This window comes from Rhinatrema bivittatum, chromosome 11, assembly GCF_901001135.1.
Source record: "Rhinatrema bivittatum chromosome 11, aRhiBiv1.1, whole genome shotgun sequence".
Taxonomy (NCBI): domain Eukaryota; kingdom Metazoa; phylum Chordata; class Amphibia; order Gymnophiona; family Rhinatrematidae; genus Rhinatrema; species Rhinatrema bivittatum.
In genome coordinates this window covers 54,434,945-54,449,095 of record NC_042625.1, presented here as the reverse complement: position 1 = coordinate 54,449,095, position 14,151 = coordinate 54,434,945, and the positions used below count along the sequence as shown (strand labels likewise).

Below are 14,151 nucleotides of genomic sequence, written 5' to 3'. Positions count from 1 at the left end.
TTGTAAAACCCTCCCCCCCCCCCCCCCAGATATACTTGTAAAAAAAAATCCCTGCATGAACAAACCTGAACTATATATGTTTCTAGAATTTCAGGTTTACTTATTCTCAGCCCATGAGAAGCCTAGACCTCAGGTGTTGACTGCTTGCAGATTAATAATTGAGCTAGTTTTCAGACATTATCAGACGCATTTCATAAGAATCAGGATAAGAAGAGCTGTCAATGACCGAGCAGTCAGTCTTTCCAGAGACTCCAGGAGCAATCTGAGCGTGACTGCTCCATGTCACATCCAGGCACCATGACTGTGGGCAAGCTTGTCTTCTGCTCTCTCTGTGTGGTAATGGGGGCTTATTACTTCTCTCGCCAAAAGACCCTGACCCCAGGTAAGAAATTATAACATCTCTTCAGGTGAGAGCTCCCTGGTTTTTTTTTTTTGTTTTGAAACAGCCTGTTGTATTCCAGGGGCTACAATGAATCTATTGCCCTGCACAGCACATCCGTAATATCTGTTACAGTACAAAAGTCACTGCCTGACAGAAGAGGCTTCTGCTGAACTGGTGTCACTGAGATCTGACAGGCACACTCCATTAGCAAGACTCTTCTAACCCATGCTGTGTACTGTTCCTTTACTCCTGCAGAGCTGGTGCAGGGAAAACGGGTGCTGGTGACAGGATCTAGCACAGGAATTGGAGAGCAGATCGCGTATCAGTTGGCAAGCCTGGGAGCCCATGTGCTGCTTACAGCCAGAAGAGAGAAGCAGCTCAAAGAGGTACCAGTGCAAGGTTATTCCTCTAAGCAGAAGACTGTGCTAAGGTCATCAATTCCAGAAATGCTTGGGGATTAACTACAAACATGAAATACTTGTACGGAAATGGGGAAAAAAAAGGGCAACATTTGGAAAGCTATGGTTCATGCTAAGGTGAGGGTCCTAGACTTCAGGAAAACTCTCTTAAAATGGGGGGAGTACCTCAAGGAGTCATTAGCTGGATGGGAAAATCTAGGGGAAGTAGAAGGGCAGTGGGCAAAACTAAAAGGAGATATTATAAGGGCAACTGACCTTTTTGTTAGGAAAGTAAATAAAGGGAAGAGGAAAGAGACATGGATTTCTAGAGAAGTAACTGAAAAGGTAAGGGAGTAAAGGTTAGCATTCATAAACTACAAGAGATCGCAGAAAGAGCAAGAAAGGTGACAATATCTGGAAAAATTAAGAGAAGCTAGGAAAGTACTCAGGAATGCAAAAAGTCAAACAGAAGAAAAAAATAGGAAACATGGTAAAACAGGGGACAAGACTTATTTTTAGATAGTAGTGATAGGACAAAGTGCAAAAATGGCATTGTGAGACTTAGAGCTGAAGGGGAGGAATATGAAGACAAGGAGAAAGTAGAATTGCTTAACAAATATTTCTGTTCACTGAGAAAAGGCCAGGAATAGGATTCCTCCTTATTCTAGGCTGAAGGGATCCTCCCTTGCTGGGTTACGACTTAAGGAGGACTGGGCCAGATAGCTGTGGCTGGTCCCTTAAGGTATTCTGAGGGAGTTTCTTATATATGCCCTCATAGCAGATTTATAAAATACATGCAAATAAATGTTTGCACTTCTCTGAATAAATTCAGAGTTATCCACTTAAGAAAAGGCACTTATCCAGATACACACATACCACATTCATTTCTCACACACTCCCTTTTTCATATACATGCCTATGCTCTCATACATACAGACTCACTCTCACACATACACAGGCTCACTCTCCCTCACAGATACATAATGTGTAGGTGTGCATGCCTGTGAGAGCCTTTATGTGATACATAGGTTTTCACAGGTGCATGCACACACACACAGACACATACATGCAGACTCACACAGACACACATATACACTCACAAACACATAGGCTCTAACAGACACACACACACACAAGCAGGGCCGGTTCAAGGGTATTAGGCGCCCTAGGCGAAATGTCAGCTATGCCGCCCCCCCCCCGCCTCCACACACAATTAACTTACATTGTGCATTAATGAAAATAACGAAGTCTGTATTTATAACAGAACACTTATTTGACATTTTTATGCCATGTAAACCATTGAGATGATTTGTCTTATCGACGGTATAGAAACTCTTTTATAAATAAATAAATAAAAATAAATAAAATAAACATAAACCAAAGCTATACTTGTTGCTCAAACAAAAAAAGCAGACACATCACATAATATTAAATAATTAAAATGGCAGTCAATCAAGAAAAATAAACTTAAAAAGCCATCTTTACTTACCCCCTCCAGCAGCTCTCTTACTCCTCTTCTATGCAGGCTGTAGTACACACCAGAAGCAGCAGTAGTGGCTAAGCTCTATACTCATGGTCCTCTTCCTTAGGGCCCATGTCTCTCACACACACACACCATACCAGTCATGCCCCCATGACCAGTTTCTGTCTCTCACACACCAATCACCTCCCAAACAGTCTTTGACAAACACACCAGTCACCTTCCTGAACAGTTTCTCTCATGCCATACACACACAGGCTTCCCACGCCCGTGTTCCACTTACATATATGGGCTTCTCACTCTCATAATCACTTTTTCTCTCTCACACACACTCACCAGTCTCTCACTCCCATGCTTGTTCTCTCCACGTGCACAGGCTTCTCATTCCCATAATCACTTTCTCTTTCTCACACACATACCCAGAGTTCTCACTTCCATGCTTTTTCTCTCTTTCACACACACACACACACACACACATCAGTCACATCCCTGACTGTCTCACACTCTCACACATCAGTCATCTCTCTGAGCAGTCACTTTCATTGTCTCTCACATATACACATACATCAGCTCTCTGACCAGTTTCTCTCAATCACACACACATGCTCTCGATCAAATACATTCTCTCACTTACACACAGGCTCTCAATCACACACAGGCTAGCTGGCTGCTTCTCTCTCTTTCTCTCACTCACTTCCCCCCCCCCCCACCCCCCACCCCCCGAGAACAAATGGTAGCTGCCGCAGCCTCCTCCAGCCCCCACACGCCAAGAAGGAAGAATCCCATCGGCCGCAGGAGGCTCGTGCTGCTGACTCCTTTCCCGATTACCGGCTGCTTCAATTGCTCAGGGGCCGATGCTGCTGTCGCCGCTATTTTTTTCATGCGGCACGGCTCTTTCTCCTTCCCGCCAGTGGCGTAGCCAGAATTGATTTTTTGGGTGGGCACAAGGTTAACATGGGTGGGCTGTAGGCATGCAGGTCTACTAGTTGTTTTTTTACTGATAAATAATGCCAAATTATGCAGCATAGCATTCACATCTACGCCTAAGTATGAGGTTTACTTAATAATACAAACATAATTCACGGTGATTTGTGGTACTTTAGCCTTCTTATTATTACGATTTTATACACGGCTCCTACCTGTCCATAAATTTTGAGAGAGCGGTTGTGTTGCTTATATTTAAATTGCTAACATCTCAAAATATAGATATATATTTTTACCTTTGTTGTCTGATCTTTGTATTTTTCTAATCAGTTGGTCCTGGTCTCTTTTTCCCATTTTTTCCCTTATAGCTCATTTCCTAATTCCTTTTCAGTGTCTTTCTTATATTACTGTCTTCTTCCCTTCCACACACACACACACGCTTTCTCTCACAGACTCCCTCTCACACACTCAAGCTGTCACTCTCATATGCTCTCGCCCCCCCCCCCAAGCTCACATTCAAGTTCTCACTTTCTCACCCCTCCCCAGGCTTATATTCTTATGCACACACAGACGCACATCCAGGCACCCATTCTCACCCACACACATAAACCCAGACTCCCATTCTCACCCACAAACCCATGCTCCCAGTCTCACCCACACATATTCAAGCTCCCATTCTCATCCATACATATACACATTTAAGGTCCTATTCTCACCCACACATACACACATTCAAGCACCCATTCTTATCCACATATTCAAGCTTCCATTCTCACCCACCCACACAAACCCAGGCTCTCATTCTCACCCATATATACACACATTCAAGCTCCCATTCTCACCCACCCACAAACCCAGGCTCCCATTCTCAACCACACATACACACATTCGAGCTCCCATTCACCCACATATTCAAGCTTCCATTCTCACCCACATACATACCCAGGCTCCAGTTTTCACCCACACACACTCCCATTCTCATCCACACATACACATTCAAGCACGTGCACAGCTTCCGCTTTCTCCCCCAGAGCAGGAAGATCAGCTGCCTCTCCTGCTGCCACCGGCCTCCTGCTATCTTCGGGCGTCGGGCAGTATGGCCCGCCGAACTTCCTGTCGGGGGGGGGGGGGGAGCGGAAGCACAGCGCACAACGTCCGCTTCCTCCCTCCCCCCCCCAAGCAGGAAGATTGGCGAGCAGTACGGCCCGACGCCCGAAGATAGCAGGAGGCCGGTGGCAGCAGGAGAGGCAGCTGATCTTCCTGCTTTGGGGGGAGAAAGCGGAAGCTGTGTGCAGCGCTTCCGCTCCCCCCACCCCCAAACAGGAAGTTCGGCGGGCCGTTTGGCCCGAAGATAGCAGGAGAACGGGTGGCAGCAGGAGAGGCAGCTGATCTTCCTGCATTGGGGGGAGGAAGCGGAAGCTGCGCGCGGCGCTTCCGCTCCCCCCCCCCCCCCCGAACAGGAAGACCGGTTGGCCATACGGCCGCAGCAGCGCTTCCCCATGTGTGCCGTGATGGCGCGCGAGGCGTGGGTTCTCTTGTTCGCTGTCGCGGGGATGGGATCCCGCGACAGCCTTGCAGTTCTGGTGCCAGTTGGGTGGGCCTGGGTCTAAGTTGGGTGGGCACCTGCCCACCCAGGCCCACCCGTGGCTACGCCACTGCTTCCCGCGCATCACTTCCTGTTCCAGGTCAGGGGGGGGGGGCGGGAAGAAGAAAAGGGCAGCCGCGGATGCAACAGCTTTTTTTTTTTTTTGCACCGCGGGGCAGGGGCGGGCTGCCGGCAGCAGCTCTTTTATTTTTATCGGGGGGGGCGGCGGCTTAATGCAGCTCTTTTATTTTTACCGGGGCAGGCTACGGCTCTCTTAATTTTACCGGGGCAGTGCCGCCCCCGGGAAGCTGGCGCCCTAGGCGACTGCCTAGTTCGCCTAGAGCTTCCGCCGGCCCTGCACACAAGCTTTCACAAAACACACAGACAAACAGGCTCTCACACACACACGTACACGGCCTTCTGTTTTCTTCGGGCCGAACTTCCTGCTCTTGGGGGAGGGGGCAGGGGGTTTGGAGCTGAAGCTGTACATGCCTGAGGGAAAAGTTGGGCGCGGGCGCACACGCCACAGATTACAGGGAACACTGCTGCAGCGTGGTATTTCCTTATTTTCGGCTGCCGGCGGATGAATTCTGCCGGCGGCCTCTCTTTCTCTTCAGCTGCTGGCGGATTGGACTCCACTGGCAGACCTGCAGCCTCTTCAGCAGCCATTGCCCCTCCGGTGTGCCACCCTGTGCAAATGCACAATATGCACACCCGGTCATGCCAGGCTTGCTCGGCCTGGTGGGCCCAATGTACACCCTATTGGGGAGGAGGGGTTGCTGGCCTGCAACGACCTTTGTTATTTTTTTAGTTACTGTGCTACTTAACCAGATATATTTTTTAAGATAGCTGGTTACCCTAGCCACACAAGACTAGGTACCTTAACAACCTAACCAGTTATATTTAAATGTAGCTGGTTAGGTTTTTAAGTTATCCAGTTACATGTAGCCGGATAAGTTTAGGCGAGTATATTCAATGGGACATTTATCCTGCTAAATATCAGGCCGATTCGGAAAAACGCACGGGAGAGTAGACGAGCGCCCGTTCTCCCGGCGCACGCACAGACCACTCTCCTGGGCGCGCGATTCAGGAGGGTGGCCTATGCAAATTAGGGCCCACAGTAAAAGGAGGCGCTAGGGACACTAGTGCGTCCCTAGCGCCTCCTTTTTGACAGGAGCGGCGGCTATCAGCGGGTTTGACAGCCGATGCTCACTTTTGCTGGTGTCTGTTCTCAAACCCGCTGACAGCCACAGGATCGGAAAACAGACGCCAGCATAATTGAGCATCCATCTTCCGACCCACGGGCCAATTTTTAATTTTTTTTTTTTTAATTTTTACTTTTTTTTTTTTTTTTTTTACTTTTGGGGCCTCCAACTTAATATCACAGCTTTTCTGTGCAAATCAGTTCTGTGCACTGTATCGCCATGTATGTGGGACAAGCTTTTTGGCTATCTTTAGCCAGATAACGTGTCCCACTACCCAGCTTACTGAATATGGACCTGTTTAAGATCTAAGTATGTATACCCTAGGGAAAGTCAGGATGTGAGAGATATCTTGAAGGTATTTGAATGTCTCACTCATATCAATGCATAGGAGACAGACCACTTTCAATGGAAAGGAGGCTCAGGAACGAGAGATCATGGGCCGAGGGTGAAAGTGGGTAGACTCAGGAGTAATCTAAGGAACATTTTATTTACAGAGAGGGTGGTGGATGCATGGAACAGTCTTCCCTTGGAGGTGGAGCAGACATGGATGGCATCTGAATCCAAGAAAGTATGGGAGAGGCACAGGGGATCTCTAAAGGTGGGACAGAACTTGCAGTGATGGGCAGACTAGATAGGCTGGATGGTCCTTCTGCCATGTTTCTGTGGATGGTTGTTGAATAATGTCAGGGTCAGTTTTATCAGGATTTGCTGGGAGGAATGAAGAGGTATAAAGGTAATCATAAGGCAGGTCTCTTCCCAGGAATGGTTTGTTTGGGGGAGGGGGGAGAGGGGACAGCGGGCAAAATCGGGTGACTGCCAAAGACTTATCTTTTTCTTACCCCATCTGCCCTTCCCGGGGGGGGGGGGGTGGAAATCTCTGGGGATTAAGGTCAGATATCCTCAGCTTTGGGAGGAATAGTCATAACAAAACACAGTTCTTTTTCCAGGTGGCAGCAAAGTGCCTGCGACTGGGAGCCAGTTCTGCCCATTATGTTGTGTCTGACATGAGTAATCTTACTTCGGCCCAGAGTGTCATTAATGCAACAAACAAATATCTAGGTAAGATTTTTCAGCATTTTCCCTCAGTTCTCCAAAAGCTTCCTTTCTCTGCCTTCTTATGCTGTCTTTTCCCAAATTTTGGTTGGTAAAAGGTGCTTCTCATTGCCTGTCTAGACTTCTGCTCTACTGCCAACTCTCCTCCACTGCAGCACAGCTAATTAAAAGCTTTTCTAAAGTAGAAATCTTTTAAATGCTCCGTTGGGTCCAGTGTATTCCCTTTTCTGATGCTCTTGCTGTTCCTTTTGTAGGGGGCCTGGATTATTTGATTCTGAACCACGTTGGGGGAGTTGGGCTTTTTGGCCCGTTCCAGGGAGATATGACTGCAGTGAGCAGCTCCATAACTGTGAACTTCCTAAGCTATGTACAACTGACATCTGCAGCACTGAGTCTGCTCCAGGAGTCTCAGGGCAGCATCATCGTTATGTCATCTTTGAGTGGTAACAAAACTTTCAAAGTGCTATAGCTTTTCAGGGGACCTGGGAGGCTGAACATTTAGCATATGGCCATGCTAAGAACATAAGAAATTGCCATACTGGGTCAGAGCAAGGATCCATCAACTCCAGCATCCTATTTCCAACAAAGGCCAAACCAGGTCCCAAGAATCTGGCAAGTACCCAAAAACTAGTATTGGTAGCAATTGAGATCATTACAAAAGCTTTGTGGCTGCTCAAAGCAGAGAGGGGAGCTGGATGTGAATTAAGTGGGGAATTTGCTCATCTGCCCAAGATGGCAGAGTAGAACTGAGGAAGATAAGGGGAGAGCTCTTAGAATCTGTCACACATTCCAGCCGGCAGCTGGGATATAACCTTAGCAGTGTGGGCAGACTGAATGGGCTACTTGCTTGTTGTCTGCTGTCATCTTCTATGTTACTACATTCTTGTTCAGTGCTTAATCTTAGCTGTTACTTCTGGAGTAGACCTAAATACTGTCTGAAAAATAGAGGTGAAAAAAAACCAAAGTTAAAGGCGAAACTTTTTTAATTGGAATAGCACCGATAGGTTATGCTTCATCAGCTAAGTGCAGAATAAGCTAAAGATGATGATGCCCACATAGAAAAGTGGATTATGTCAGTGCTGTAAAAAAAAAAAAAAAAAAATAAAATTGTAAAAAATATATATAATGTGTTTTTACAATCTTAGACAGCAATATAAGCTTGCCAATCATATTCCTATAATCAGAGCAATAATTAACAATTCCAACACAGGAAGCATAAATTCTAAACAAGAATATTAATTCAATTTTGCTCATAGGAAATTATTCACCTGTTATAAAGAAATAGGGAGATCCAAGATCCTAACTAGAACAATATGAAGAAAAAGAAACATTATTTTAGGCATAAAGAAGATTACAACATTTTTCTTTTAAACTTCTCCCGTACTTGGGTCAGATAGCGCTATATTCTAAGAAGAATGAGAATCAAGAAATATATGCAAATCAGGAGGATCAAAGAACACAAATCTTTCATTATTTAGTTTGACTACACATTTACTAGGGTAATAAACTACCATCTGAGCATGCAAGTCTTTTACCTCCTGGGTCATTTGAAGAAATCTTTTTCTATGTATTTGTGTAGCCCTAGTTATGTCCGGGTATATCCATATTTTTTGCCCGAGATAGAGCTTCTCTCTATTTTGGAGAAATAATCTCATTATAGTGTCTCTATCAGAAGAAAACATAAATCTGACATACAGGATCCCCCGAAATTCAATATGTTCTTCTGATAACTGCTCCAGAAAAGCTGTAAGATTTTCCAAATCTTGATGTTGCTCATCTCTGTTCTGTTTTTGATTCTGATTCCTAGTTTTCTTCCCAGTATTAATGAAGAAGATCTTAGTTATAGGTAGTATAGTGTCTATGGGAATTTGTAGGTTTTCCTGCATATATTTTTTAAATTTTTCCATAGGAGAAATTAACTTGACCCGTGGGAAATTTAACACTCTGAGGTTTTTATAACTAGTTTCGTTCTCCAAATTTTCTATTTTCCTCGAGTTTACTATTTCTCCTTGCTGGGCAGATGGATGGCCCATTTTGGTCCTTATCTGCCACTAACTATTCATTTACAATTAATGTGTAAATTTATCTCCTCAAGCTTCCTATGGCCATAAATCATCACTGAATCCATCTTAGATGTACAGACATCAATTAGCAGTGACCCTACTCCCATCAGTTTGTATTCCATAGACAAAAGTATAAGGACCTCTGAGTCCTTACAACCACCACATAGTAAACCCACATCCCCACAGCTTCCCCCTCCCTCATAACCATTGCACAGTGATCTCACATGCCCAGATCTACATCTTTTTATTCACTCACTGTAACCCAGGACTTCTCTCTCCTCACAGCCATTGCACGGTGATCTCACATGCCCAGATCTACATCTTTTTATTCACTCACTGTAACCCAGGACTTCTCTCTCCTCACAGCCATTGCACGGTGATCTCACATGCCCAGATCTACATCTTTTTATTCACTCACTGTAACCCCAGGACTTCTCTCTCCTCACAGCCATTGCACGTGATCTCACATGCTCACAGCTTCCTCCCCTCGCAACCATTGCACAGTGATCTCACATCCCCACATCTACACCTTATTCACTCACTGTAACCCCATGACTTCTCCCCTCTGTTCACAACCAGTGCACGGTGATCTCACATCCCCACAGCTTCCCTCTCACAACCATTGCACAGTGATCTCACATCCCCACATCTACACCTTATTCACTCACTGTAACCCCAGGACTTCTCCCCTCTGTTCACAACCATTTCACGGTGATCTCACATTCCCACAGCTTCCCTCTCACAACCATTGCACAGTGATCTCACATCCCCACATCTACACCTTATTCACTCACTGTAACCCCAGGACTTCTCCCCTCTGTTCACAACCATTGCACGGTGATCTCACATCCCCACAGCTTCCCTCTCACAACCATCGCACAGTGATCTCATATCCTCATATCTACCCCCTCACAATCACAGTGATCTTGGATTGATCTCATAGCCCCACATCTACCTCCCCACAAACATCACACAGTGATCTCAATGTCAAGATCTACATCTTTTTATTCACTCACTGTAACCCAGGACTTCTCTCTCCTCACAGCCATTGCACAGTGATCTCACATCCCCACATTATTTATTTATTTAAAGGCTTTTTTTTTATACCAGTATTCGTGGGTACATCATATCGGTTTACAGAGAACTTAACAAATTACAAAAAACAAAGGGTGTGAACGAGGGGCAAAAGTGGAACAAAAACACTATGTTCATGGAGTCAAGTGATAATATCATACAAACAAAGGAGTAACTTATATACAAGATATTATTAGCCTCCTCGCAACCACCACACAGTGATCTCACATCCCCACATCTACAACTTATTCACTCACTGTAACACCAGGACTTCTTTCCGATCCTCACAGCTATTGCATAGTGATCTCACATCCCTCACAGCCACTGCAAAGTAATCTTACATGCTTCATCAGCCCCCCTTTTCATAACCACTGCCCAGTGATCTCATAGTGCCCCACTCTCATTCACTGTATAGTAACATTTTGTCTCCACAGCCACTGCAATGTGACCATAGTTTCCCCAGCCCATCAACAGGCCTGATAACTCCCAAGGCTCCCCTTGCCCCGCCCAAAGCAAGGTAACCCCCCTCAGTCCTGCTCTGACAGGCACTGCATGATAACCTCTCAACCCCACTTCTTCCCAGTCACTGCTTATTAACCAATCTCCTCTCATGCTTACACCATGTTAATTTCTATGTATGAAACTCAGGTCGAATTGGAGCCCCATTCTCTACCTCATACTGTGCAGCCAAATTTGCTTTGGAAGGATTCTACAGCTCACTCCGCAGAGAGTTTTCTCTTCAAACAAAGAATATCTCAATCACAATTGCAGTGCTAGGATACATCAACACAGGTGAGGAGTGGGGCAGCAGCTCACCTTAGATAGTGCCATGGTCCCTGTGTGGCAGCAAGCTCACCAGAGGCAGGGCCAAGATATATATATATATTTATTTTTTTATTTATTTAATTTATTTATTTATTTATTTATTTATTTAAAGAATTTATATACCGGGGTTCCTGTATAGTATACATATCACCCCGGTTTACAAGGAACCATAACTATCGCTAAGGAACCGTAACTATCGCTTCAATTAGCGGTTTACATTGAACATTTAGCGGTTTACATTGAACAAGTATATGGCAACAGCTCACCGGAGACAGGGCCACAGTTCCTATGTCTCAGAAGCTTACCAGAGACAGGGCCAAGATCTCTATATGGCAACAGCTAACCGGAGACAGGGCCACAGTTCCTGTGTCTCAGCAGCTCACCAGAGTCAGGGCCCATGGTCCCTGTGTGGCAGCAAGCTCACCAGAGGCAGGGCCAAGATCTCTATATGGCAACAGCTAACCGGAGACAGGGCCACAGTTCATGTGTCTCAGCAGCTCACCAGAGTCAGGGCCACAGTCCAACACAGGTGAGAAGCATTACTACACTGGAGAGGAGCACAGGTGGGAGTATAACAGATAGTGGAAGTTAAGGCTTTGATCTTTCATGAAACAAAGAATTTTAGATCGTGTGGTATAATTTATTTTAAATAAATGAGGGCCAGATTATGTAACCAGCATTTTTCTCAAACATAAAAACTGTGAAAAAACTCTATTACATCTGGGCCTAAGAACAAGTATAAGACTGATCTCTGTTTCCCTAGACAATGCTGTGCAGAAGGTGGGTGATAAGGTGAAGATGACAGCTGCTTCCAAGGAAGAATGTGCCCAGGCAGTGGTGCAGGCCGGAGCCCTACGATATCCACAAGTCTTTTATCCCTACTGGAGCACAAAGCTGCTAGTGCTCTTCAGAGACTGGGTGCCTGACCTCCTGGCAAAACTGCTGGATCATTTCTATATCCTGGAGAACATTCTGTAAGCCTGATAGTAAAAGAAGGCTGCTGAGTACTTCCTCTATTTAATTTCAGATTTATTTTAGCCTCAGTTTCCACAGCTCTTTTGGACTTTTGGCTCAGTCAGAACCAGAGTGGAGATCTGGTGCCAAGAGTTTTCATTCCCCACTACTCAGGGGGGGGGGGGGGGTTCCCAGTCTTCACCTTTTCCTGCCTGACCAGAGGCCACAGAAACCCCATACAGATGTACAACTGAGGTTACGAGCGCTGCCTCTGCACTAGCCTCAGCCAACTTGGTGGAAGCAAAACCATTGTTGACTTCTTATTGGCGGTTACAATACAACTTTGTGATTCATGGTAAAAGGAATACAGCCCACTAACAAATTCAGATAGCTTTCCACAAACAATTCCTACCATGTAGAGCTGGCCTCACAGATCGCATAGACAGGTAAGAACATGCATACTGGGTCAGACCAAGGGTCCATCAAGCTCAGCATCCTGTTTCCAACAGTGGTCAATCCAGGCCATAAGAACTTGGCAAGTACCCAAAAACTAAGTCTATTCCATGTTACTGTTGCTAGTAATAGCAGTGGCTATTTTCTAAGTCAACTTAATTAATAGCAGGTAATGAACCTCCTCCAAGAACTTATCCAATCCTTTTTTAAACACAGCTACATTAACCACATCCTCTGGCAACAAATTCCAGAGTTTAATTGTGCGTTAAATGAAAAATAACTTTGTCCAATTAGTTTTAAATGTGACACATGCAAACTTCATGGAGTGCCCCCTAGTCTTTCTATTATCCGAAAGAGTAAATAACCGATCCACATCTACCTGTTCTGTACCTCTCATGATTTTAAACACCTCTATCATATCCCCCCTCAGCTGTCTCTTCTCCAAGCTGAAAAGTCCTAACCTCTTTAGTCTTTCCTCATAGGGAAGCTGTTCCATTCCCCTTTATCATTTTGGTCGCCCTTCTCTGTACCTTCTCCATCGCAACTATATCTTTTTTTGAGATGCGGCGACCAGAATTGAACACAGTATTCAAGGTGCGGTCTCACCATGAAGCGATACAGAGGCATTATGACATTTTCCGTTTTATTCACCATTCCCTTTCTAATAATTCCCAACATTCTGTTTGCTTTTTAGACTGCCACAGCACACTGTACCGACGATTTCAATGTGTTATCCTCTACGACACCTAGATCTCTTTCTTGGGTTGTAGCTCCTAATATGGAACCTAACATTGTGTAACTATAGCATGGGTTATTTTTCCCTATATGCATCACCTCGCACTTATCCACATTAAATTTCATTGCCGAATTTTCCAGTCCCACAAGGTCTTCCTGTAATTTATCACAATCTGCTTGTGATTTAACTACTCTGAACAATTTGTATCATCTGCAAATCTGATTACCTCACTCGTCGTATTTCTTTCCAGATCATTTATAAATATATTGAAAAGTAAGGGTCCCAATACAGATCCCTGAGGCACTCCACTGCCCACTCCCTTCCACTGAGAAAATTGTCCATTTAATCCTACTCTCTGTTTCCTGTCTTTTAGCCAGTTTGTAATCCACGAAAGGACATCGCCACCTATCCCTTGATTTTTTACTTTTCCTAGAAGCTTTTCATGAGGAACTTTGTCAAATGCCTTCTGAAAATCCAAGTACACTACATCTACCGGTTCACCTTTATCCACATGTTTATTAACTCCTTCAAAAAAGTGAAGATTTGTGAGGCAAGACTTGCCTTGGGTAAAGCCATGCTGACTTTGTTCTATTAAACCACGTCTTTTTATAGGTTCTGTGATTTTGATATTTAGAACACATTCCACTATTTTTTCTGGCACTGAAGTCAGGCTAACCGGTCTGCAGTTTCCTGGATCGCCCCTGGAGCAAATGCAAGCCCTTTTTAAATATTGGGGTTACATTAGCTATCCTCCAGTCTTCAGGTACAATGGATGATTTTAATGATAGTAAATATTTGTAACCTAATAGGTCCGAAATTTCATTTTTGAGTTCCTTCAGAACTCTGGGGTGTATACCATTCGGTCCAGGTGATTTACTACTCTTCAATTTGTCAATCAGGATAGCAGCAGTTATTGGAAGGACAAAGGAAAAAGCCTCACGGATAGCATGGACATTTAAGGAAAGCAGCATTATTGTAAGGACAAAGGAATAGGGCTCATGGATAGCATGAATAAAAAA

General features: G+C 44.9%; 1 protein-coding gene across 1 annotated transcript; it reads left to right on the top strand.

Annotated features, from left to right (window-relative positions):
• The first annotated feature begins 226 nt into the window (after positions 1 to 226).
• On the top strand, positions 227 to 11,996 carry LOC115073046 (hydroxysteroid 11-beta-dehydrogenase 1-like protein A). The gene is made up of 6 exons (XM_029571181.1): positions 227 to 382; positions 638 to 768; positions 6,922 to 7,033; positions 7,282 to 7,470; positions 10,813 to 10,956; positions 11,753 to 11,996. The coding sequence occupies exons 1-6, from the start codon at positions 280 to 282 to the stop codon at positions 11,965 to 11,967; spliced, it is 894 nt and encodes a 297-aa protein (XP_029427041.1). The 5' UTR covers positions 227 to 279; the 3' UTR covers positions 11,968 to 11,996.
• Positions 11,997 to 14,151: the final 2,155 nt, after the last annotated feature.